This window comes from Anastrepha obliqua, chromosome 4 (genome assembly GCF_027943255.1).
Source record: "Anastrepha obliqua isolate idAnaObli1 chromosome 4, idAnaObli1_1.0, whole genome shotgun sequence".
Lineage (NCBI taxonomy): Eukaryota > Metazoa > Arthropoda > Insecta > Diptera > Tephritidae > Anastrepha > Anastrepha obliqua.
This window is the reverse complement of record NC_072895.1, coordinates 672745-695255: the sequence shown is the minus strand read 5'-3', so window position 1 is coordinate 695255 and position 22511 is coordinate 672745. Positions and strand designations below refer to the sequence as shown.

General features: G+C 35.5%; 4 protein-coding genes across 10 annotated transcripts in view; 1 reads left to right on the top strand and 3 right to left on the bottom strand.

Annotated features, from left to right (window-relative positions):
* LOC129246213 (uncharacterized) overlaps positions 1-8921 on the bottom strand; it is a 65249-nt gene extending 56328 nt beyond the window's left edge. The window contains exons 1-2 of one of the 6 annotated variants that reach the window (XM_054884822.1): positions 8775-8921; positions 8520-8588 (exon numbers count right to left, since the gene is read on the bottom strand). The gene's annotated coding sequence lies outside the window, so the exon portion shown is untranslated. Of the gene's footprint in view, positions 1-8519 lie in introns of all 6 variants that reach the window. The other 5 variants (XM_054884821.1, XM_054884823.1, XM_054884824.1 and 2 more) reach the window with 5 other exon arrangements.
* A 1158-nt stretch (positions 8922-10079) lies between these two features.
* Positions 10080-10555, top strand: LOC129244889 (39S ribosomal protein L34, mitochondrial). The gene is made up of 2 exons (XM_054882785.1): positions 10080-10218; positions 10275-10555. The coding sequence occupies exons 1-2, from the start codon at positions 10193-10195 to the stop codon at positions 10495-10497; spliced, it is 249 nt and encodes an 82-aa protein (XP_054738760.1). The 5' UTR covers positions 10080-10192; the 3' UTR covers positions 10498-10555.
* Positions 10551-14274, bottom strand: LOC129244888 (polynucleotide 5'-hydroxyl-kinase NOL9). 2 transcript variants are annotated; one of them, XM_054882784.1, is made up of 5 exons: positions 13842-14274; positions 13488-13790; positions 11373-13410; positions 11164-11309; positions 10551-10864 (listed from the first exon to the last, which is right to left on the bottom strand). In XM_054882784.1, exons 1-5 carry the CDS (start codon positions 14203-14205, stop codon positions 10602-10604), a joined length of 3114 nt encoding a protein of 1037 aa, XP_054738759.1. In that variant the 5' UTR covers positions 14206-14274; the 3' UTR covers positions 10551-10601. The 2 variants fall into 2 exon arrangements, with proteins under 2 accessions (XP_054738759.1, XP_054738758.1); XM_054882783.1 differs by having other exon boundaries at positions 13488-14274.
* A 3935-nt stretch (positions 14275-18209) lies between these two features.
* Positions 18210-21098, bottom strand: LOC129245381 (GTP-binding protein Rit2). Its single transcript, XM_054883499.1, has 6 exons — positions 20849-21098; positions 20220-20403; positions 20099-20155; positions 19769-20034; positions 19572-19700; positions 18210-19505 (listed from the first exon to the last, which is right to left on the bottom strand). Exons 2-6 carry the CDS (start codon positions 20299-20301, stop codon positions 19392-19394), a joined length of 648 nt encoding a protein of 215 aa, XP_054739474.1. The 5' UTR covers positions 20302-20403; positions 20849-21098; the 3' UTR covers positions 18210-19391.
* Between the last annotated feature and the right edge of the window lie 1413 nt (positions 21099-22511).

Sequence of the window (22511 nt, the reverse complement as noted above, 5' to 3'; positions counted from 1 at the left end):
ACAGCATTATAGGATTTCGTACAGGACGGACGAAAGCCACAAAATTTGGGTCCAGGCGACATACCTTTTACAAGGAAAGTGGTATATAGGACGAAATGAAAGCGAAAAAGAGAATTAAACTAAGGCGAAAATGTTTACAGCTTGCAAAATCGCTAGTTATAGGGGAGACCGGGGATGGTTGACTAACTTTTGACTTAAGCTCGTATATCTCTGATGTTTAATTTGATATAACAAAAACAACAATTGCTACCGATAAAAGAACTATTCAGGTACCTAAAATACTATAATATGACCTATATATTCACTATTATAATACTTATTTTGCTGATTTTATAAACCCCTGACGCTTTGTCAACCTACCCCATGTCCGGGGCAGGTTGACTATATGCATGGGGTAGGTTGACTTAGGCAGTAATTAGTATAAATTAAGAGGATTGGTATACACAAAAATTTACTTTTTAATTAAAATGAACAAACTAAAATTCAAGATCCTTTTTCAGGTCACAAAGAACTTTGATAAATCTAACAAACAATTTTTAATTCTCTCACTTTAAATCTTAAAAAAGAACTTAAAAATAACCATAAGTAAGATTAATTCTTGAAGTGAACCCTTGGAAACACAAAAAAAGGAGGAACCATGTTGCCGAGAGCTGATATAGCTACTGCAATCGTTACTAAAGTGCCCTTTTTCAGTTGTGGTGTGAGTCCCGTCTCATCAACATCCCATATATGACCTGATTTCAAATTATCAAAAAAATTATTTACGTTTTTCTGGTTGAACGACGTAGCTCTAGGCAGGCTCGTAGCTTGAGGTGATCTTATTGATAATGAGGGATGACGTTTTAAAAAATTACCAAACCAATCTTCACCAGCCAAGATTCAGGCATAGTTTTATTATTCTTTTTTGCGTATTCAAATGCAAACTTGCGTGTCTCATACGGTGTCAATCCATAATAAATATCAGCAGCCGTCTTCAAATAAACTGCCAGTCTATTTTCTTCGTCATCGCTAAATATCTGCCTATTTCTTATGTACCCGGCCGTGTCCAGGGTCAAATCAGCTCTCGTGAGGTTAGGATTACTTTCTAACTTATTTTTTAGTTTAGTTACATAACGATGCAACGTTTTGTACGGGATTTGTTATTGTTTTGACGTGGCGTTTATGCTTTCATTATCGAAGATAATCGCGAGGCAAGCTCTTTCTATGATATCTTTTGGAGAATTACCCCTTTCAGATTTTCTTTTGTAAGTCCTCATTGTCTGTAAAAGTACAACAGTAAATTAGAATGTGACAAAAGACTATAGAGCGATTCCATGAGAGATGATCATGAAAGTAGGAGCGACTGGGGTTGGTTGACTAATTAGTCAACCTGCCCCGAACACAATTTGTCAACCAGCCCCTGACGCCATTTTGCATTATAATTGCTCATAATATGCAAACTCTGGCACTAACATAGGAGCAATACTGCGTTATATATAGTAGAACTATTATGTTTTTATTTGGCATAAGAACAAAATTGTTTCTAACGGATACATAGGCACAATAACAAAAAAAGTACAAGCTAAAAAAATTACTTTTCGAGAACAAAAACACAACATGTGATCTCACTCACGAACGCTTTGCGACTGCCGCGGCTCACTTTGCACAAGTTCGCGGGTCGTGGGGAGGCATCGATATTCATGATTGGTTGATGAAAATCACGTGATGATGACGAGTTATTGTTACTTAGTCTACCTGCCCCTATAGTCAACCATCCCCGGTCTCCCCTAACTAGCGCACAATCGTTACGAATAATTTCGTTACAACGCTGGAAATTAGGCCAATAAAAGAGAAAGAAACGAGAAAAAACTAAAACATTTTAAAGTTTTATGAGAAATGTTTAGTCAGTAATTTTTCTACATTCCGCCGTAGCCGAATGGGTTGGTGCGTGACTACCATTCGGAGTTCAGAGAGAACGTAGGTTCGAATCTCGGTGAAAGACCAAAATGAATAAAACGTTTTTTCTAATATCGGTCGCCCCTCGGCAGGCATTGGCAAACCTCCGAGTGTATTTCTGCCATGAAAATTTTTGCAATTTGTGATTTGTGTTACACAGCAACCAGAGCTTAACATTTTATGCCGAATGCTTGGGATCATTATCATGCTGAAGCCAGAAACCATCACCAAGCTCCAACTGTTGAGCGTTTTGCATCATGATAGTCTTTAAAATATTTCGTTGACTCTATAAAAACAAATTTGCCATCTCCTTGCGCCGCCATACACCCCCAAACCATCACACCTCCCCCGCCATGCTGCACAGTTGGTACAAGATTTTCTTTTTCGAGCTCAATACCGCTCTTACGCCACACTAGCTTTCTTCCTTTAATGCCAAATATGCAATATTTGCTTTCGTCCGAAAATAGAACACGTTCCCAAAACTCTGGAGGCTTTCTTCCTGTTTCTTTCTGTTGATTTGGGATATGTGCGGTTTTCTACGTGCTATACGTCCGCGATACCCATCCTCTTTAAGGATTTTACGTACAATATCGTCGTACACATGCTTGCCAAAGGAATTTGAAATCATTTAACATATTTGAGAAGCCGTAATTCGAGGATTATTTTTCACTGATTGCAATATGGCTCATTCTTCCCGCACGGTCAGCTTGCTAGGCCGACCAGAACATGGCTTTGACACAATTGAGCCAGTTGTATTGTATGTTTGCACGACATACTGCACAAACGAGTGACTTCTTCCTATGGTTTGCATAATTCGGCGGAAATATTTGCCTTCATTTCTAAATTTCAGGATAATTTTTCTCTCGCCAACACTAACTTCCTTAGTTGTTTTTCTTGTATACAAAAAATTTAAAATAACTCCAAAGTAATGTTGTCACAGCAAAATCAATTACAAACTAAAATAAAACCGTTATTGGGTAAGAATATGCCACTGCATACTGAGGGGAATCTCTGTTTTCATGTGAACTAAAACTTTTTCTGGTTCGTTGAAGTGAAGATTTTTGTTTTTCTTTTGTAAAATTATATTTAAAAAAAAGTACTTCGGAAATTATTGACTAAACATTTCTCATAAAAGTTTAAAACGTTTTAGTTTTTTTACTTTAATTTCTTTGAGCACGGAAACTTTTTCTGGCTACAACAACAACTCAATTTTTTTGTTCCTGTATATCAACAACATTCAAAAATTTAATACGTTTACTTCAGTTGTAAAGGGTATTTCTAAACACGCGCCTAGATGTTGTTTTAAAATAAAATATGTAGTTAAATTTTAGATTCTTTTGGGTTTCATTATTTTCCTCAAAACACCAAATACTTAACAATTATGAGGTATATGAAAAATGACAAACAGTCGATTCATGAATGCCTAATTGTTGAGAACGTCGAGATATCGATGTTGAAGTTAGTTCAGCAACATTTTGCCCTACAGCAGCAATATTCTCCACAGAACGTCCAGTTTTTGGTTCGCCAATTCTTTTTCTATCCTCGAAAAAACAAGTTTCTTGAAATTTTCTCACAAACTTTTGAATTGTCGACTCATAAGGACGATTACTTAAACCAAAAGAATCACGAATTTCGCAATATGCTGTTCTTAAAGATCGACCATTTTCATATTGAGTTTGAACAAGGTACCGTCTAGAAATTATTCAATACTGACATCTTGGCGCCATTTTTAAAAGACCCTTTATTTTCGAATTTATTGCGTTCTTTATACCGTTTTACTACGGTTTCTATCGTTTGGCGACCGCCGCCGTTTGCCGAAGCCGTAGCCGAATGAGTTGGTGCGTGAGAACTATTTGAAAGTGCACATGTTCAAATCTCAGCTGTTTCTTCTTCTGAGTTTTTTGTTATAATTACTTAACGGTGCACTATTTGGACTTGCTTGGAAATGCGCAGCAATAAGAATACGCATAAAAGTAAGTTCGGCTACTTAAAACATACATACATAAGAAATTTGTACATAGAAGGGATTATGCAAATACTTCTGTGAACTACTGTATGCATGCATACATACAAATGTGAAATTTGTTAAAGAAATTACACCCAAATGTTTAAAACAAAAAAAAAACAGCACACAAATACTTGCATACGCACGTACATTCATTTGAAAATCGCGCAGGCGACTGCCACTCTGCCACTTTGCAGCGGAACGTACTCGAGTAACCCGGGCGCGAGTTCAAGTGAAAACAATTATGAATCGTAATTTCTGTGAAGATGCTAGGCAACACAAAAAACTAAAGTAAACTACGAGCAGTTTAAGATTATGAGGGACTTCTTAGGGGTAACACCAAAATGAAAACGAAAAGCTAAACCTGTAAACATAGAGATAAATGTATTCAAACTATAAAAAAGCTTCTTTACGGGTACACTAAAGTCTAGCTCTTTCTGTTTATTTTTTTATCAGATGCAAAGTTTAAGGGTGACAAGCCCTGTTTAACGCAGTATATGTATTTCACCCTTCGTCTTTCGCTGGAGATAGGTGCCCCAAACATTTCTGATCAGGGCTGGTATCGAGTCCAACCCTAAGAATATATATGTTAGATGCAACGAATGCAACGTATGATGGCACCTTAAGATCTATGCAAGCCTTTAAACAAGCAAGGAGTGGACCACAGTGTGGCCCCTGGTTCCCTCGCCATCAAACGCCCTCAGCTTTTTCGAAACTACTGGCAATACAGAGAGAGTACTAAAGTACTAAAACAAAAATATTAATACCAAATGACTCGACAGAATGGCATCGAGTCCAACCCTAAGAATATATATGTTAGATGCAACGAATGCAACGTATGATGGCACCTTAAGATCTATGCAAGCCTTTAAACATGCAAGGAGTGGACCACAGTGTGGCCCCTGGTTCCCTCGCCATCAAACGCCCTCAGCTTTTTCGAAACTACTGGCAATACAGAGAGAGTACTAAAGTACTAAAACAAAAATATTAATACCAAATGACTCGACAGAAGTTGCCACATCTAGAGATTAATAGTTTTTAAGCACATGTATAGCGTGCCCGCCATAACTTGGAAACTATTTGACCAATTCGATTCTAACAAACTGCATTGTATGGGCCTATAATACAATATTTATTTTACGCAATATATTCAATAAAATGTCTAGTCACCACCATTAGCTACAATGGCTGCACATCTTTGACTCATACTTTGTGTTCATTTCTGCGTACGTTGTGGAAGTAATCGGCTCCAAATCAGCCGAATTTGCGTTGATAACTGTGTGAGCGTCCATATTTATTTTTCTTTGAGTTTTTGCCCTATACAGTTGGCATTTCAATTTTTTATAAAAATAGAAAAAGTTTCAATGGGTGGCACTATTCCTAGAAAGCAGAACGGGGAAATTTGTGCAACGCGTAAGCCTCTATCACTTCTATCTATGCAAAGGAATTGAAAAAGCAGAAACACATTGGCTCACAGCCAAAATGACACAGACAAATTTTTAAACCCAATAGTGAGATTAAAGTAGTAAATTATGAATTATTTATTTATTTATAGGTGTATCCCCTTTTGTCAACAACAGAGCCAATTCTGTACAATGGCCGATTTATGCTTCGGGTCGTTATTCTAATAGAAACGAAGCCGCGAATGTTTAATGTCGTGGCACTTTGTAACAAAATATTTTCTAAGATATCCCAATATTTACGCCCATCCATATTATGATACTTTCAATAAAAAATAAATTTCCGGTGCCTTCAGTTGACCTGCCTTCCCATACCCTACCACCGTGTTTTACTGCGCTGTAAAGATTTTGTAGTTGTAGCTCTGCCTTTGGTTTTTCCCAAACAAAGCTTTTGTCGTCTAATCTGAAAAAGTTAAGCTTTCTTTCGTAACCAAAAATTATGGAAATCAGCTTCTCTTAGAGGTCTGCGGACAATTTCAGGATCTCACTTTACCCCAAAATATTTTTCAACTTCATTTCTAATTGTTGAACCACTCTCATGTTGAATGTTGTATGTTGGTTAGAAACTTTCGCTCCCGATATGGAAGAGCGCGAATTTGTCACGGATGACGTTTTGAAACACTCGTTGGTCTCAGAGGCATTAAGGAAAATTAAATAAAACATGGCCAAATGAAAATATAGAAATTTAAATAATGCATGTGCATATATACATATACACGTGTATGTATGTTCGGCCGACGTAGCCGAATGGGTAGGTGCGTGACTACCATTCGGAAAAACGGAGAACGTAGGTTCGAACCTCCGTGAAACAGCAAAATTAATAAAAAGGTTTTTCTAATAGCGGTCGCCCCTTAGCAGGCAATGGACACCCTTCGAGTGTATTTCTCCCATGAAAAAGCTCCTCATAAAAAATATCTGGCGTTCGGCGGCTTATATATATTAGTATGTATATAATTGGCGCTTACACCCGTGTTGGGTATTTGGCTGAGCTCCTCCTTCTATTTGTGGCGTGCGTTTTGTTGTTGTTTTACAAATGGAGGGACCTACAGTTTTAAGCCGACTCCGAACGGCAGATATTTTTTATGAGGAGCTTTTTCATTAATAAAAATAAATTTAATAAAAATAAAGTTAATAAAAATAAATTTAAAATAATATTTGGGATTAAATTGTTTCAATGATACTGAACTGCTGGTTTTTTTTATTTTTTGTTTCATGGCCGAGCAGACAAAATTGCCCGACTTATGCCATCAACGAGCCCATTGTTTCCAGTTTAGACACATAAAAAAACATTTTGACTCTATTAAACTGGCAGAATGGAATACGTTTAAGCATAAATATGCTGCATTCAACGCCATGCGCAAACCAGCTCTCTACCCAAGTAATACACCTTGATACGCCCGTCTCAGAATAGGACATACGAAACTCACACACCCACACCTCCTTACAGCAGGTACCCAACAACAACACCCGTTTTGCGGTAATAACCCATCAGCTGACCATCTTTATCTTAATCTTAAGTATCAGGAAACCTTCTATTCCATTAACTACTGTTTCTGTCACCAATATACATAACTGCTATAACTAATTTTTAAAAGACTGTAACTTAACTACTATGACTTATTATTATTTGCTAATAATAATGCATACTTTTTTATCCAACTATCGGGTGCTAGGCTCTGGCAACTAGTACTCGTTCTTGTATTCGTTTAAATATTGTAAATAAATAAATATTTTTTGTTTACTTTATAATCCGGACAATTCGGTATTTCGGATATCATCTGATTTTTAATTATCTGGATTATCGAGATTTCGCTGTACTTCAAAATAGTGAATAAACACCAATAAATGAATAACAGAAACTTCACTATAAAATAATCTCGTGTATGTATATGTATGCATGTATTCGCAGTATGTAGGTATGTAGTTAGCTCAATTAAAAAATGTAAAATCCGGAAAAGACCAATCTTTCGTCTCCTTTGCAACGAACATACAAACAGCTATTAATATATTATATTAATGTATAAACACACACCCTCATAAATAATCGACTCTATTCCATAAACCACTGGGCCGGCAATATGTATGAACGCACATCAGCTGCCCTCAGCAGTGTTTCGCAGCAGAGTATTTAAGATGAGGGTGTTGGTTCTTTTTGTCCGGCCTTAACAACAACAAATACGAGAACTTAAGTTAGCATCAATACATATAAAAATGTCCGCTTACGTTCCACCCTCGCGTGCCTTACGCGGGGTCCCTCTCCTTACCCATCTAGCAGCATCTGTCAATGGTAAATGTGCAAATTGTTAGCTAGCTAACAAAGACCACAATTCAATGTTACACATGGACACGAAAACAAAATGCCCATGAGCTAATGCTAAATTTGCACACATACGAAGGGAAAACAGACTAAGGCTCCACTAACTCTGCTCGAGGAAGAATGTTGCTGTTGTAATCGGTACTATGCTACCACATGTCCAACTTTGCAGAATATGCCATACCACCTTTTTTAACATAAAGGCAATAATTGCTTCACTTTCCTAGTGGAAATGGTGTTGCTTGCCACTTCCACGTTTCCAAATTGAGTTAAAATATTTTCGCAGATAGAACTGCGCAAAAATCGATTTCCTTCCCACTACTCCTTACGTTCGTTGTTTTTTGGGATTTAAGCCTCAAAAAGATTGATATCCCCTATTGAGTTTAAGCGTCAATAAGGCCGAAGTACGACTGGGTGTAACAAAACATGGTTGCTTTAAGACTGGTTTTGCGGACGTTAGCAGTTTGGCACATTATGTAGACATAATCGATTAAATATTTTATGTACATTTACCTAGTACAGACACACATATTTGTAGTACGCACGTATATACGTTTAAACAAGGCATATTAAACAGATAGTAGCAGTAGCGCAAGAACAACAAGAGCAATGTTTTTTGCTTTTCTGTATCTATAAACAAACATTGACAGTTTAGAGTAATTTTAACCGAATTTTACGATTTGAAGACAAAAAAACTAGAAAAAAATCAAAGCTGCAACCCTGCTGCTATTATGCTACCTGTTCAAAGCGCCTTGCCTTAAATATGTATCAAAGGTAGTATTTAGGAATATTAACTTGTGCTTACCTTTAGTTCAGTTAAAATGGAAAAGCTTTTTCACCTTTTTCGCTGCGATTCCTAATAAATGATGAATTCCTGATTATGTATTATTACCAACAGTATATCTCAGAAAGCGGTGTTAAGTAAAATATTCGGTTATAAATAAATTTTTCACTAATATTTATTATTTTCCAGGGCCTTCTTCGGCAATACAAAAATATTAATTCGATTAACTTGAAACCTCTTTATTAAGTTTCACTGATCATTACAATTATTATTCACCTTTTTCTATATTTTACATTTGTTGTTTTCGATTTTTCAGTACACACGATTCACAAAACCATATAAAATACGATAACTTTATTGTTGGAGCACAGCTCGCACTTGAATGAACGCAAAAAACGACGGAGCTAATAAAAGCGAATACCAAAGTGAATGAAAAAGAAGAGTCCACAAAACAGCCGCACAAGGAACAGCGCCACCTGTCACAGCTGCTGTCATCGGTACATTTGCTCTTAACAGTGTTGCCAACCTTCAGTTTCAAGATGCATAAAAAATCCAGAAATGGATTTTAGGACGGTATACATAATTAGAGAAAGAGGCGCCCTTAGAAAACCTCTACTTTATTTAGCACGATTTCGATATCCGATGACGTCATCTCTTTAAATAAAAATAAAAAACGAGAAAAAATGTATTTGTAAATACTCAGTAAATGGCTTCTTAATATTGTGATTTTAAGATTTGTGTATTTTAAATAAAAATAAAACGCCAAACATTAAATTGTAAAATCACGAGTCATAAAAAATCTCCAAATACAGTTTTTGGTTTTTATTCGCTAATGGCGCCTTGGCAAATAAACGTATTTATGTGCAAGGCGAATTCAATGGAGGTGGCGTCTTCCCAAGCCAGTTACCTACTTTTTTTGTGATTTTGACAATTGTGGAGTCAGGTCTCTTGCGAATGGAAAAAAAACAAAAAAAAAGGAGCAGAAATGTTTCTAAAAATTCAGTGAATGGCTTGGTAAATTAATATTTGTTTGCAGTAACACAATAATAGAAAGTGACGTCGTTGTGACGTCAAATCCACCATTTCAATTGAGAATTTAATCGAGAATCGTTACAACTACTTTTGCTTTTGTTTTAATATTTACAAGAGCCCTTTTGCTTCATTGTAGTTTTATAAAACTACTTCTGATTATTATTACTTGCTGATCTTATACAAGAAGAACATTTAAATACATTGGAAATTTGTATGTACATATAATTTTTAAGCACCGTCTTCTAAATAAGCCTTTCTCAATATCTCCACCTTCCATAGATTATTCAAAAACACCTGTATTAAAAGAGAAATGCCTGGTGGAGACCGTGAATTCCCTGTTAAGCCATATCTGCTTACTGAATTTCATGACATTACTGTCTTAACATCAACTGTCATTTCGTAGTTTAATAACTCAATTTTCATGCAATTGCTTGATGCTATTTTAAAAGATAGATGTTAATGTTATGACAGCAAGGTGGCCACATTAGAAACCGGGCAAAGTCAAAACAGAAAATCCACAGAGAAGTCATGTTTAGTGGAAGGTGTAGATGTGGGGCTAAGCTGCAGCACTATTCGGCACTGAACGTACCAATTTATTAACAGCTGTTTTTCTCATATCTAGGCTAATCGGTTTTATCCCTTTCAGTAATTTTCTGCTGGAAATGTCCTTATTGAGTGTGTTTAATAGGTGAGAAGATATTTTCTAAAACTCATTAGCTTTTATACAATTTTTTGATCATACAGAGGGTTCCTCGGAACAATTGACGTATTGCATGGAATAATAAGTCGTGAGGCACATGTGTTCAACAGGGCAATCCTCAAAAGCAAAGTTCGATGCCACTTCCCAAAGCCTCGGGAAGTAAAACGTATTAATGTTCACGGATGGGAAACGCGTATGTCAACTCCGGAAGGGCGACGTGTGCTAATGCGCCGGATACTTAAGGGAAGACATGTACTATCGCATTAATAACTCGATTTATTGGAATTTTAAGTTTAGTACCATGGAATAAAAAATAAAAATAGAATTTTGCAGTTTATTTTCATTTACATTAAAAATTATTAAAGTCCATGCTAATCATTAAGCACATTTTTATGTTTCCCTGAGAGAAAATGTGATGGACGTCGATAGATTTGTTTAATAGACTTTGAAGTCCTGGCATCAACAGTGTTGTAAAGAAAAGCAGACATCCCACGCACTTTTGGCCCTTGATTTAAGAACAAAGACGAAGGCAGTGGCATTTCGCTCAAAGCCAAACAATTGACTTCTTTTAAGTAATCATAAGCCATTGCGGGCAGCAAATATACTCTCACAAGATCAATAGCTCGTACGATTCCTATAAATAAATATATGTGGGTATTCATTCGTATCATGTAGTTTTTATACCGTCCCCCTTATGCCAGGACCATGAATGTGCAAATTCTTCAATTTTGAGTTAATGGGTTTGTGTAATTAACCTTTGGATGCTGTACGTTATCCCCAAACCCGTAATACCTTGCGGACAAGAAAACCACAAATCCCTTTTTATACCAGAAACAAAACCTTCTAAGCTTTTAAATTGTATTTCCCCCACATTTCCAGTTTTACACATTCATATTACTGGCATAAGGGGAACGATATTACAATTGCACTCACCAATGCCAACGCATTCAACTGGACCACTATTTTCGCCTTCTTTTCGACACAAATAAACTATATTAGCTTCAAGTGCGTGAATTGACTCTTCGCGCGTAGATTCATTGCAAACCATATTGACTATGTGAAGATTTTCAATTAGCGCACTGCAAAAAGGAAAGTGGAGGTAAATACAAAAATTGATCTTATTGTTTGAATGCTGTTCATACCTATATGGCACGCAGTCCGTCAGCCACTCAGCATTGCCCTGGAGTACGTCACTTAGGCGTGATAAAAACGTTACATAACGTAAATCTTTGGCACTCATTTCCCAATCTCGCTGATACCTACTTTCCTGTAATATGGCTGAACATAAAACGTGCAGTCGATAATCAATCTCAAAAGGTTTATCAGTATATTGAAACTCATGATTTGTATATATGTTTCGTGGTATCCTAGCCAGCACATGTGGGTACAACAATTCATCAAAATTATTAATGTCTCTATTGCTTTGCAGTTGTACTATATCAGTGGGCCTGATTAACTGACTTATAACACTCATTAACTCCATACCAAATCCTTTATTGTAGCCCATTGTGTTGACCAACCAAGGTATTTCTGCGAATTCTTCCTTCGAATAGCAGAAATCAATCAGTTTTTTTATTGCGCGTACATACGCCTGAGCGCAAAGTACTATATTGCTGTGACCCACAACGTACGCACGAGTGGGTTGGTGATTATGAAAAAATCCAGGTCCTAGTAACGGTTGAGATAAAACAGTACAAGAAACAGTTTGCGGTATAAAGAGTTCCGCCTGTCCAATATCCAAATCAATAACAAGCACGCGTTCACAATGCTCTAACTGGCAGTTTAGAAGGTAACGCAAAAGAGTAGATTTCCCCACAGACTTTCCACCAGCTAGTAATACCTTAGATTTTGGAGTAAAGTATAAATTTCGCCACTCCTGCGGCACGCGTAATTCCCTTTCAGTTTCAGTATTTATAACGCAATCCAGTAGGTATTCACTCGCATAAAACGGTCGGTCTGGCTGTATAGAATTCATGTTAGGAAATACATTTTCGTTCATATATTTTTTGAAAATATTTTTCAATTTCTTCCGGCGAGTGTTACGATTTAAAAGTAGTACCGCATCTCGAGAACTTTCAAACTCCTTTTCAATACTTTCCAAATCACTGGAACTAAAAGATGACTGGAGGGGTTTTAAGTTAATACGAATTTCCTCATCCTTGTCAACTGGAACACATGGAAGGGTAGTTATTTGCACACTACAGCAACCACGCGGTGAGAATATCTCACACTCCTCATTAAGACGTGGAGAATAGCCATATATTTCGACCTTCCCGGCTAGAAGAGTCATACAAAGTGTTCCATATAAATAGAAAGGATCCTTCGCCAGTACGAGTACAAGATTAGAGTTGACTGCATTAAAAAATTTTGTTCTAAAATTTGTATATTCTTGGGTAACACGTATTGATTTTTGCAAATGTTTTATACTTTGTGATAATGTTTCTGGTCCAGAAATCGCGCTTATATCTGAGGTTGCTGGCTGTTGTGGAAGATAATTGATACTCGCATCAACGTTCTTTTCTTCACTAACACATTGTGTTTCATGAATTGCATTAAGGTCTCGAGTTCCCTCTTCGAAAATAGTTTGGTCAGCATCACAGATTCTTACAGTAATCAATACGCTATCTTCAATATTTGATGGAACTTTAGCAGTTTTAATTTCAGTTCCATCTTCGTTTTCAACCATATTCATATCCCTAATGTTACTTGTTGGCAGAGGAATACAGTTTTTAACATTAATGATATCCATATTAAAAACTGATTTTAGCTTTTTCATCCCTTTAATTCTTTCGCTAACAAAGTCTCTGCCAAGGTTCTGTCCGAAATTAATGTACTTTTGGTTTATATCCTCTTCAGGAATGGAACTATCGCTGCTAATCTCTTCATAACCGCTGTAATCAGATTCGGAACTATATAGTTGGAACGCATCTTTATTCGTTATTGGTACTAATTCTGGGCATTCATTTTCACTGTTTTCCAAAGAATTTTGTTTTACGCAGGGCTCCCTCATGTAAACGCGATTTTCGTTCAACTTTAACAATGCGTTTTTTTCATAAACCTCTGGTTGTTTTATTACTTTAACTGTACTTTCCGCTCTCAATTCATAAATTTGTGGATTATCATTGTCACTATCGAAATTTAGGGCTTCATTATTGTCGAGGTCGTATTTCTGTGCTGTACCTAATGAGAAATAAATAAATGATATATATTTGATACATTTGTAGAAATTATAGGACTGTAAAATACTCATAACTCACCTTTGTGTATGATTAGATCTTCTGGAATATGTTGAGGAAGTTCATAATCAGGGTCAGTTTCTGAAAAAGTTTCGGATCCAAATGGGTTATCATAGTCGGAATCAGAATAATCAAATTCCTCATCGTCGCAGCTATCGGTTTCTTGAAAATGATCTTCACTATCTGATGAATAATCATCACTATAGCTGTCAAATTCGTCATCATATTCAGAATCATCAAAACTGTAATCCTCTTCGTCTTCTACGAAAACATTGCTCTCCTCCTTCTCAGGATATCTGCCATTTTTACTTCCTAAACACTGCACTACTGGCAAATGAACTTCATTATTTTGCAAGCACTTATTCTCTTTCTTACCTGCAGTGCCATTTGCGCATTTTAGGCCCTGCTGATTTGATTTGGCTTTTTCGTTACCACGGTCCTGAATAGTAACTGGTTTGGTTTTTATTTTCAGTTTTTTCGATTCAGAATTAGAATCCGCCTTCTTTTTTAATTCGCTTTGCACGAGTTTGCGTTTTTTCTTGGGGGGAATATCTTCATTAGGAGTCTTAAAATTCTTCTTTCCTTTCAAGGACTCCGGCTGAAGATGTTTGGTATTCAAACCAATCTTTTTGTCCGGAGTATTACATTGACCATTCAACTTTACATTTTCTTTCTTAAAAAGTGTCTTAAGTCTTTGCCGCAATTTATTATCTTGAGTATTGCTCTTTTGAGTTTTCATTATAAAATATTCAATATTTATAGCGCTGATCTACAAATCATAGATAAATTGAAAACGTGCACAATGAAAATCAAAACAAAGTTTACACGCAGCGAGAAACTCAGTGTTGCCGTATCTATCCAAATTTTAGAGCTAATTTAACTGACGGTTTTCACCTGTTTGAAGCACGGGGGAATATTCAGTATCATGTCGTTTCCACGACAGTCGGTTCTACGTTACCGAAACGACCCGGATTTATATCCGGCCAAGGACTGTCACTCCAGCAGCATTCCCCGTATGTAAATATGGGGAATGTTTATGCTAATACAACAACAACAACAACATTCAGTATCATGCCGCCCGTTTAGAAAAATGGGTGAAGGATGGTATAGAGAGGTGTATCCCATTTTGTACAAATCCATGAGAAAAAACACTCTTAGCCGGCAAAAATACCAAACACTCACACCAGCATACACCTAGGGGTCCAAACTCACAGTTAGGTGCCTGACAGAAAAAATAGGAAGAAGAAACGTGCTTTACTTTTAATTTTGTGCAGTAATCCATCCTAAATTGAAAATCGCCCCTCTGTTACTAAAGTTTTGGAATTTAGCGAAAAATTTGTACTGCCAGACACCTCACAAAAGAGCGAAGTTCGTATGCAGATATAATTTTACGGAAAGGTCGACTAGAAGAGTGTAGAATTTTTGCGTGGAGCTCCTTACAGCGTAGGCAGCTTAGTAAGGTGTATGAATCAGCTCCTATGCAATATACCTATGGTCGGATGAAAGCATGCCTGCCGGTTGGAATTTAAGTATGCTCTGCCCAATCTATAAGAAGGCTGGTCCTGCGATACATATTTGTTTTATTATAAATTCATTTTTAACGCTTTAAGGTTTTTTTTTTCTTGATAATCTTATTTTTTATTATAATTAATTATCGTACTAATTATTTTGTAAATATTTCTTATTTTTTAGAATTTGATGTTAATTCTTATGGGTTAATTTTGTTAAGTTTTTGATTTGTACTCTTATAATTACTTCTAGTGAATCTATTAATAAAAATAATATAATAATTTAAAAATGTATCTTTTATTATCCGGTCGGCAATCGGCCTTAACAACCGCGCTTTTAGATCCGCCTGTTCCAAACTGGATAAAGCGGCCAAGCGAATGGGTCTGGTGGTGAACAATGACAACGCACTCGCGTATCGGCACAGGCGTCACTGTTGACAGCTATGATTTCGAGGTTGTAAAAGACTTCGAATATTTAGGAACCAGCATTAACACCGATATTCTTATCAGCAGCCTTGAAATCCAACGTAGAATCTCTCTTTTTAACAAGTGCTAGTTTGGATTAAATATGCAAACGTGTAGTAAAGTCCCTTCTCGACAAACAAAACTAACACTTTATAAAACCCTCACGTGCCTCATTTTCTGACGTCCCTTGGAGTGGTTAAGAGAAAGACTGCGGAAGATTCTTGGACCTTTGCACGTTGGCGACGGTAGGTATCCTAGGCGATGGAACAATGCGCTGTATGAGCTTTACGGCGTCATAGATATTTGGTGTGTCCAACAGTGGCCGGTTTGCATGAGTACTTGCTTTATTGAACTTGGCCAAAGTCGCGAAAGCGGTTATCGCGACAATCAAGAAGAAGAACAAAGTCGTATGTGTGCGGCTGGGAGAATAGAATAGAATAAGTTGAAATTTAATTTTTATTTTTTTATAAGTTTATACTTATATAATGTTGATAACGATTATATAAACTGAATGTGTCATGCAGCGCTAGGTTCAGAGGATATCAGGTGTCCGACTAGTATCAACGGTTCTAAATCCTTCTGATTAAGTCGGTGTATTTTAGGAATTCAGATATCATTCTTATGTTTTTTTTTCAAATGGGTTCATTAGGAGTGAGACGGGATTGGTTTCAACGAAATTCTGTTGTCTTTTGGCATCATACCGTGAGGCGGGACTCGACGGAAGAAGGGAAGTGCCTAAGAATGGGGTGGGATATTTTATCTATAATAGGGAGTATTACCTTTTTTAATATATTGATGAGCAATTACGTTTAAATTATTGCCATGATTGTTGTGTATTTAGCCTTACTGCCGAGAAAATAATTAAGGAATATACATAAGTAAATTGGTTGGCTGTGGATCGATTATTTTTTTGCATTCTTGTTGATATTAAATGAAAAGGGGAAGGTTTAAAAGTAGAGGAGACAGCAATTTTGAAATTTGGTGCAGGCAGCTAAGTCTGTTTTGAAGAATATTCTGGGCTTAAGGAGAAGATTGGGGATAGGAGATTTTAATTTGGTTAGGAAAGTGATCGCTAGCATGTAGGCCATACGATGCCAATCGGGATGCAGAACATAAGGAAAGCTCAGTATTTGAAAAGAACATTAGGAACAACGCAGTTGAATCTAGATATAGCATCTTCAATTATTCGCTCTCTAGGATTAGCTAAGGAATGTATCCAGGCGCTAAAGTCACCTGCAAATAAGAAACAAGTAGGGCCAGGGGAAAGGAATTACAGATGTCAGTTGAAGTAGAAGTTTGATTAGGAGGAGTATAGGTACAATTGACTCTGATTTTATTATGGGAAGGAATTTCTGTGGAACGGGAGGAGATATTTAAAGGTACTTCCTCCGGGGAGGGTATTATGCAGTACGTTTCTTTTAACTAGAATAGCGATTATATTTTTTGGTAAAAGTGTTTCATTTCATAATATTACTAAGGGACAAGTGTTTGAATTAGAAATTCAATTCGATAAAATTATTATTTACCTATTTATATACCATTGAAGAAAGGGTAACATACTGATTTATTAAAAGAAAAGAATATGTGAGAATAAGTGTAAACCCGTAAAAAACGGTACAATGCATTTTCCCGTGGTGGTCCATAATCAGTTGTGCCTATAAAATATTGACGCCGTGAGATTTAGGCATCCTTGGACATTAGTGTGACGAGCGTTTCCACGACAGTCGGTTCTACGTTACCGAAACGACCCGGATTTATATCCGGCCAAGGACTGTCACTCCAGCAGCATTCCCCGTATGTAAGTATGGGGAATGTTTATGCTGCTACAACAACAACATTAGTGTGACGAGTATCAAAAAAATTTTGCAGATCACCTTATGATAGGAAAGGTGAGTTTACGTCGGATCCCACACAGTTTAAAAAACGCCCTGGAAACGCTACTGGTCAAAGCGCTTCAAAAATTGGTTCAAACGAATGCAAAAGTCTATTGACTATCACGGAGAATATCTGAAAAAACCATGAAACTGTTTTCAAACATCAATGCTCGTTTTTCTATTATTAAATGCCTGGCGTATCATTCAAAACCCAAAATATATTGTTCTTAATGGAAATTCTTTTATTAGAACGAAGGTTGTTGAAGTTTTAAAGTGTTGAGATGTATTAAAATGTTTTATCCACACTTCACTGTTCTCGTCTCTGTTACGTAATTTTCGAAGTTCTATAATATTACTATAACGTACTTGTATTTGACTTGAGAAAAAACTCTATACATATATATTTTATGATTAACACTTCTCAATTATCTCACAATGGATTAATATGCGGTTTATTCGAAAGCCAGTTTCATTCGATTTACACATGTATATAACGAGTTACGCATAATATTTAATTATAAATAAATAAATTTATACAAAAAGGTTCAGGAAATTAATAAATACAGTATTTCTTTAGTTGGTATATTATTTTTGAAAATGATCAAATGAAATCTTTCAATAATAAAGGAACTTACAGTTGCTACGTTTTGCTTACTTGGCATCTGCCCATCTAAAATTCTGCTGTACTCTTGCAATTTTTTTTTTAGTAACAATTTTTATTGGAACACCATACCTAAGTGTTATAATGTACGTAATTTATAATATGTGCATACATATATTTACATAGTTATTCAATAACAATTACAATAAAACAACAAATAAATTACATAAATAATTACATACTTAAGTAGATTAAATTTAAACAAAAGTGAACTCAATAACACACTAAAATAGAATAACAGTTTTTAATTGAAATTAAACTATTTGCTTAATTGAGTATGTTTTGCATTATAGAGTAAATAACAAATCTGTAACAATTACATCAGTTTGTTTAGTAGAAATTTAGGAGATTGATAGCGTGATGTTTGGAAGTATTCGAAACATTCCCCAACAATAATAGTAATATGGCTTATATGTGTGTTAGATTGAGATCGCAATAGTTGGCGCATTAGAAAATGTATCACTCACTCAAATATGTCCTGTGAGTATAACACAGCTAGTTATTTTGCTCAAAATTAACAAGTTTTATGTAACTTTATATATATATATATATTTATTTTTTTTTTTTTTTTATTAAATTTAGCAATTTAACTTTGAAGGTTGAATCAATTCATTTGGAAGAATTGTGTATACGTTTTATCAACACCTCATTTAGAGATTTAGTATACTTAAAAAAACAGTTTACTGAAGACTTTGGGTTCTCTATTTCTTTTACCTGTATAATATCTGTTTATTCGTCACCACGTTTCATGTTCTTCCATTTCTAATAAATTTTATTTTCATACATACATATTTATATTCATATGTATTTACAGGACACGACTAAAGAGCTAATTACTTGGTTTATTAACAGATATACATATATTTTTTTAGTTTCACATACGTACAAAGATGTTTTTATATGACATGCATATTTGGTATCGATGAATCTCAATGTGTTTAGAACTCACATTTTAAAATAAAGTATCCATTTGATTCGATATATTTAATTTCATTCAAAACATGTAACATGTGTTTCAATCCTCGGTCGTTCGACTTTACACAGTTAGAGTAACTATATCCATAATTCCATAAGAATCAATAAACTAATTGCCGTAGCTTGGTCATTTCAAACAAATTGTGCATATAACGTATTTGTATGTGCAGCATGTGCTGCAAACCAGATAGTGAAATAATTTGTCCAATCATATATATGAAGTCAGCATAAAGAACTTATAAGCCTACACAATTTTGAGGCCGGTGTAGGAGGGACTGGCATTTTTAATGTATTTGGTTTAAATAAATATTAATAAGATAAGAGTGGGTCGAAATACAACCTTCACAAGTCTGCCCATGCTTTTCCAATTTATAGTGTGTATCTTTATAGTTGCCCATGAATTACTACTATTGGCATGACATATCAATGTATTTCCGTGCACTTAATTGAGATTTCTGCGGCGTCGAAAAACCAAAGCAAAAATCGAACGTATCCGCCACCAACGACTTCTGCGGCGGGAATGTAACTTTTCCGAGCTTGTACCGCTACCTTGTGCCTGCCGAAATAAAAGAGCATATAAATGTGAAATTTTAAAAATCAAATGTTTGGTGTTCCGTTAAACCTCTTTTCGACGTATTTCTCGTACAAGTGTGTAGAAAGGTTCATCAATGCAAAGCCTCTCACAAGCAGACGTCTCGAAAAAAGGGCAGCCAAACTGATTAGCCAAATTTTTTCCTTCCTCAGTTGTTACCTTGCCAAAATAAATACACATATATTTGTTAGCATCCGATTTTTCAATTTAATAAAGTTTATTTTTACTTTTCTTGCTAACACCAAATCAATCTTGTTTGCTATTAACACTAATGGTATGTCCTCAGATAGTCTTACGCGTTGAATTAGTTTGCGATACTCTGACGCCTCTTGAAAACTGTGTCTGTCTGTTACTGAATAACATATTATGAAACCTTCGCCACAACGCATATATTGGTCACGCATAGCTGTGAACTCAACCTGGCCAGCAGTATCGAGTATATCCAGCAGTGCTGCTTCACCATCAATAACTGCTTGTTGCTGATAGGAGTCTTCTACAATAAATTGATTCCTTTATTCGAATATACATATTTTCTAGTGAAGGCTATTATAGCTCACCGATCGTTGGGTCATGGTAATCCGTAAAACTATGACTTACGAATTGCAAAGTGACAGCTAAAATTTTCAGAGTAACGATTACTTATAATTTTGTTGTAACTGAGAAGAGGCAATGATTTACCCGACTTTCCAACGCCTCCATCACCTAGTATCACAATTTTGTAGACACGCAATTCATGCGGTGTATTCCGTTTTTCTGGCATAGCTCGTTAAATTTATTTTTCTGAGTACACAGATAGCCTTAAAAAATAAACATTGCTTTCATCTTTATCAATAATTATGATGTTGTCAGTTTTGTATGTTGCCTATAAAAAGGAAAGAAGAGGCGGGTCTTGTAAAAGTACATATTGACAACATTATTAAATTAGGAAAAATTATAATAGTAATTCTGTGCCAAGGGAAATGCCGTGCAAAATCCACTCTTGAACGTATTTTTCCTGATTCGTAATGAAAAGAAAGAGTAATGTTTTATCATATTTATGGGAGGAAGTTTATAAAACAACAAGTTACAACTTTCAAAATACTAATTCTAATCAAGTTAACGAATATATTTTATTAAGTATACCTAGCGACGGGCGAGAAGTATTAAAAAATGATAAGGTGTCCTAAACTGAGATTCACAAATATCGTTGCCATATACATACATACGTAAGTATACCAGATTCAAAGAACCAGAGCAAATATTACATTTGTTAAGATTTTTTGCCACCTCTCCCTTAATTTGTTTTTTTTTTTTTTGCATATGTATACCTGTGTTTCTAATTCTGAAGTTCCAGACACTGGCGATGACCAAACAAAACAGATATAAGTTAGTTTTCAATCATCATCCTGGGATTTGTTCGGTTGTTGTTCTTAATCACTTTAGTTTATTAAAACTTAATTTTGCGTGCCAACTTTGGACTTAAAATAGAAACAACGAAATTTAATTTAAGTGCACCATTCTTCTCGCAATTCGATTTTTCGACTTTTTATGTGTATTTAGTGGCATTGTTATGCTGTCAATATTGACATTTGGAACTGCTAAATAACAACAACAAACATTTAAGATTTGAAAGCGATGTAAACAAATTCAAACTTGTCAGACAACCTTAAAACCCAGTTAGCTTTGACTTAACTTAATTTAACTTTACTTAAGAAATTGAAACGATTACTCAACATGTTAATGTTTTGTTTTTCTTCTTCCATTACATCTGCTTCATAGCAAGAATGGGAATATATTATCTACATCGTTGTTTAACGATTCACTTCTTATAAAGCTTCCTCAAACAAATTTTTCAAACATAAATTTTGCCTAGATTGATTTCCCAGAATTATAAAGTCGAAAATACCTATGGCAGTTCCGATACTCTCACCGCTCAAGCACTCAACGATGTTATTATGGTCCCTTTCTGTTGCCCGTAGGATACACAAATTTGAGCAACACCTTTGGTTACATATTTACACAATACATCTGTTGGCGTATGCGACACAATGACACTTTTACACACTTCCGCGTTATCAGTTACAATTTTTCATTGAATAATCTTCCATAGTCAAAAACAATCAAATGCAAATAGTTCATTTATCTATAATTAACATTACTCAACATTGTTTTTAAGTTATTTTAATAAAAATTTAAATTTTTCTAAGTTTATTTTGTAAATGATTTCGAAATATATTGTTTCGCAACTCTATGTAGTGAGAAACCAATCAGCGGACTCGTTTGTACGGAACATTCCATCTTTCATTTAGCCACGTACACGATCTACGATGCTACGGAACAGCGCTGATTTTTCATTTACATGGGGCTCTCATTAGTTTATTCCTGTCAGCTGACACGCAACGTACGTTTACGTTGGTGAGTGTGAGCACCATTAGGCGCCTAAAATCTACAGGTTCAGGTTCTTATAGTCAAGGTACCAGCTAGTAGCAGTAGAGCAAAGAGAAGCTCAATTTATAGAAAAGTACTTTGGATACATTTTTGACAGCTATGAGGGGAATAGTACTGATAAACTGACCCTTAAATAACTATTGCATGCAAAATTAATGATAATAGGGTCTTCACCTTGCTTCGCTATTTAATAATTTTACATACATCTTGTTTTTCTATACCCAACGAAAACGCTATATTATGAAGTGCTACGGCGTCATTATAAACAACGCATTATTATTTATTTTTATTTTTAAAAGCTTAAATAACAATAGAATTGCTAAATAAACAAAAAGATAACGCAGCGCTAGCAACGGAGGCTTTCGGCTGGAACGCATTATTAACTGAACATGTTTCAGAAGAAATCAACCTTGTTTTTCACTTCAGCGCCATTTTCTTTGTCGCATGTTCTATTTTTCTCGTTCTTTCTCATTGCTCATTCCGTACAATAAACTCATCTACAACAGTTCTATCTCCTTTTATTGAAATTGATGCACTTCGTGT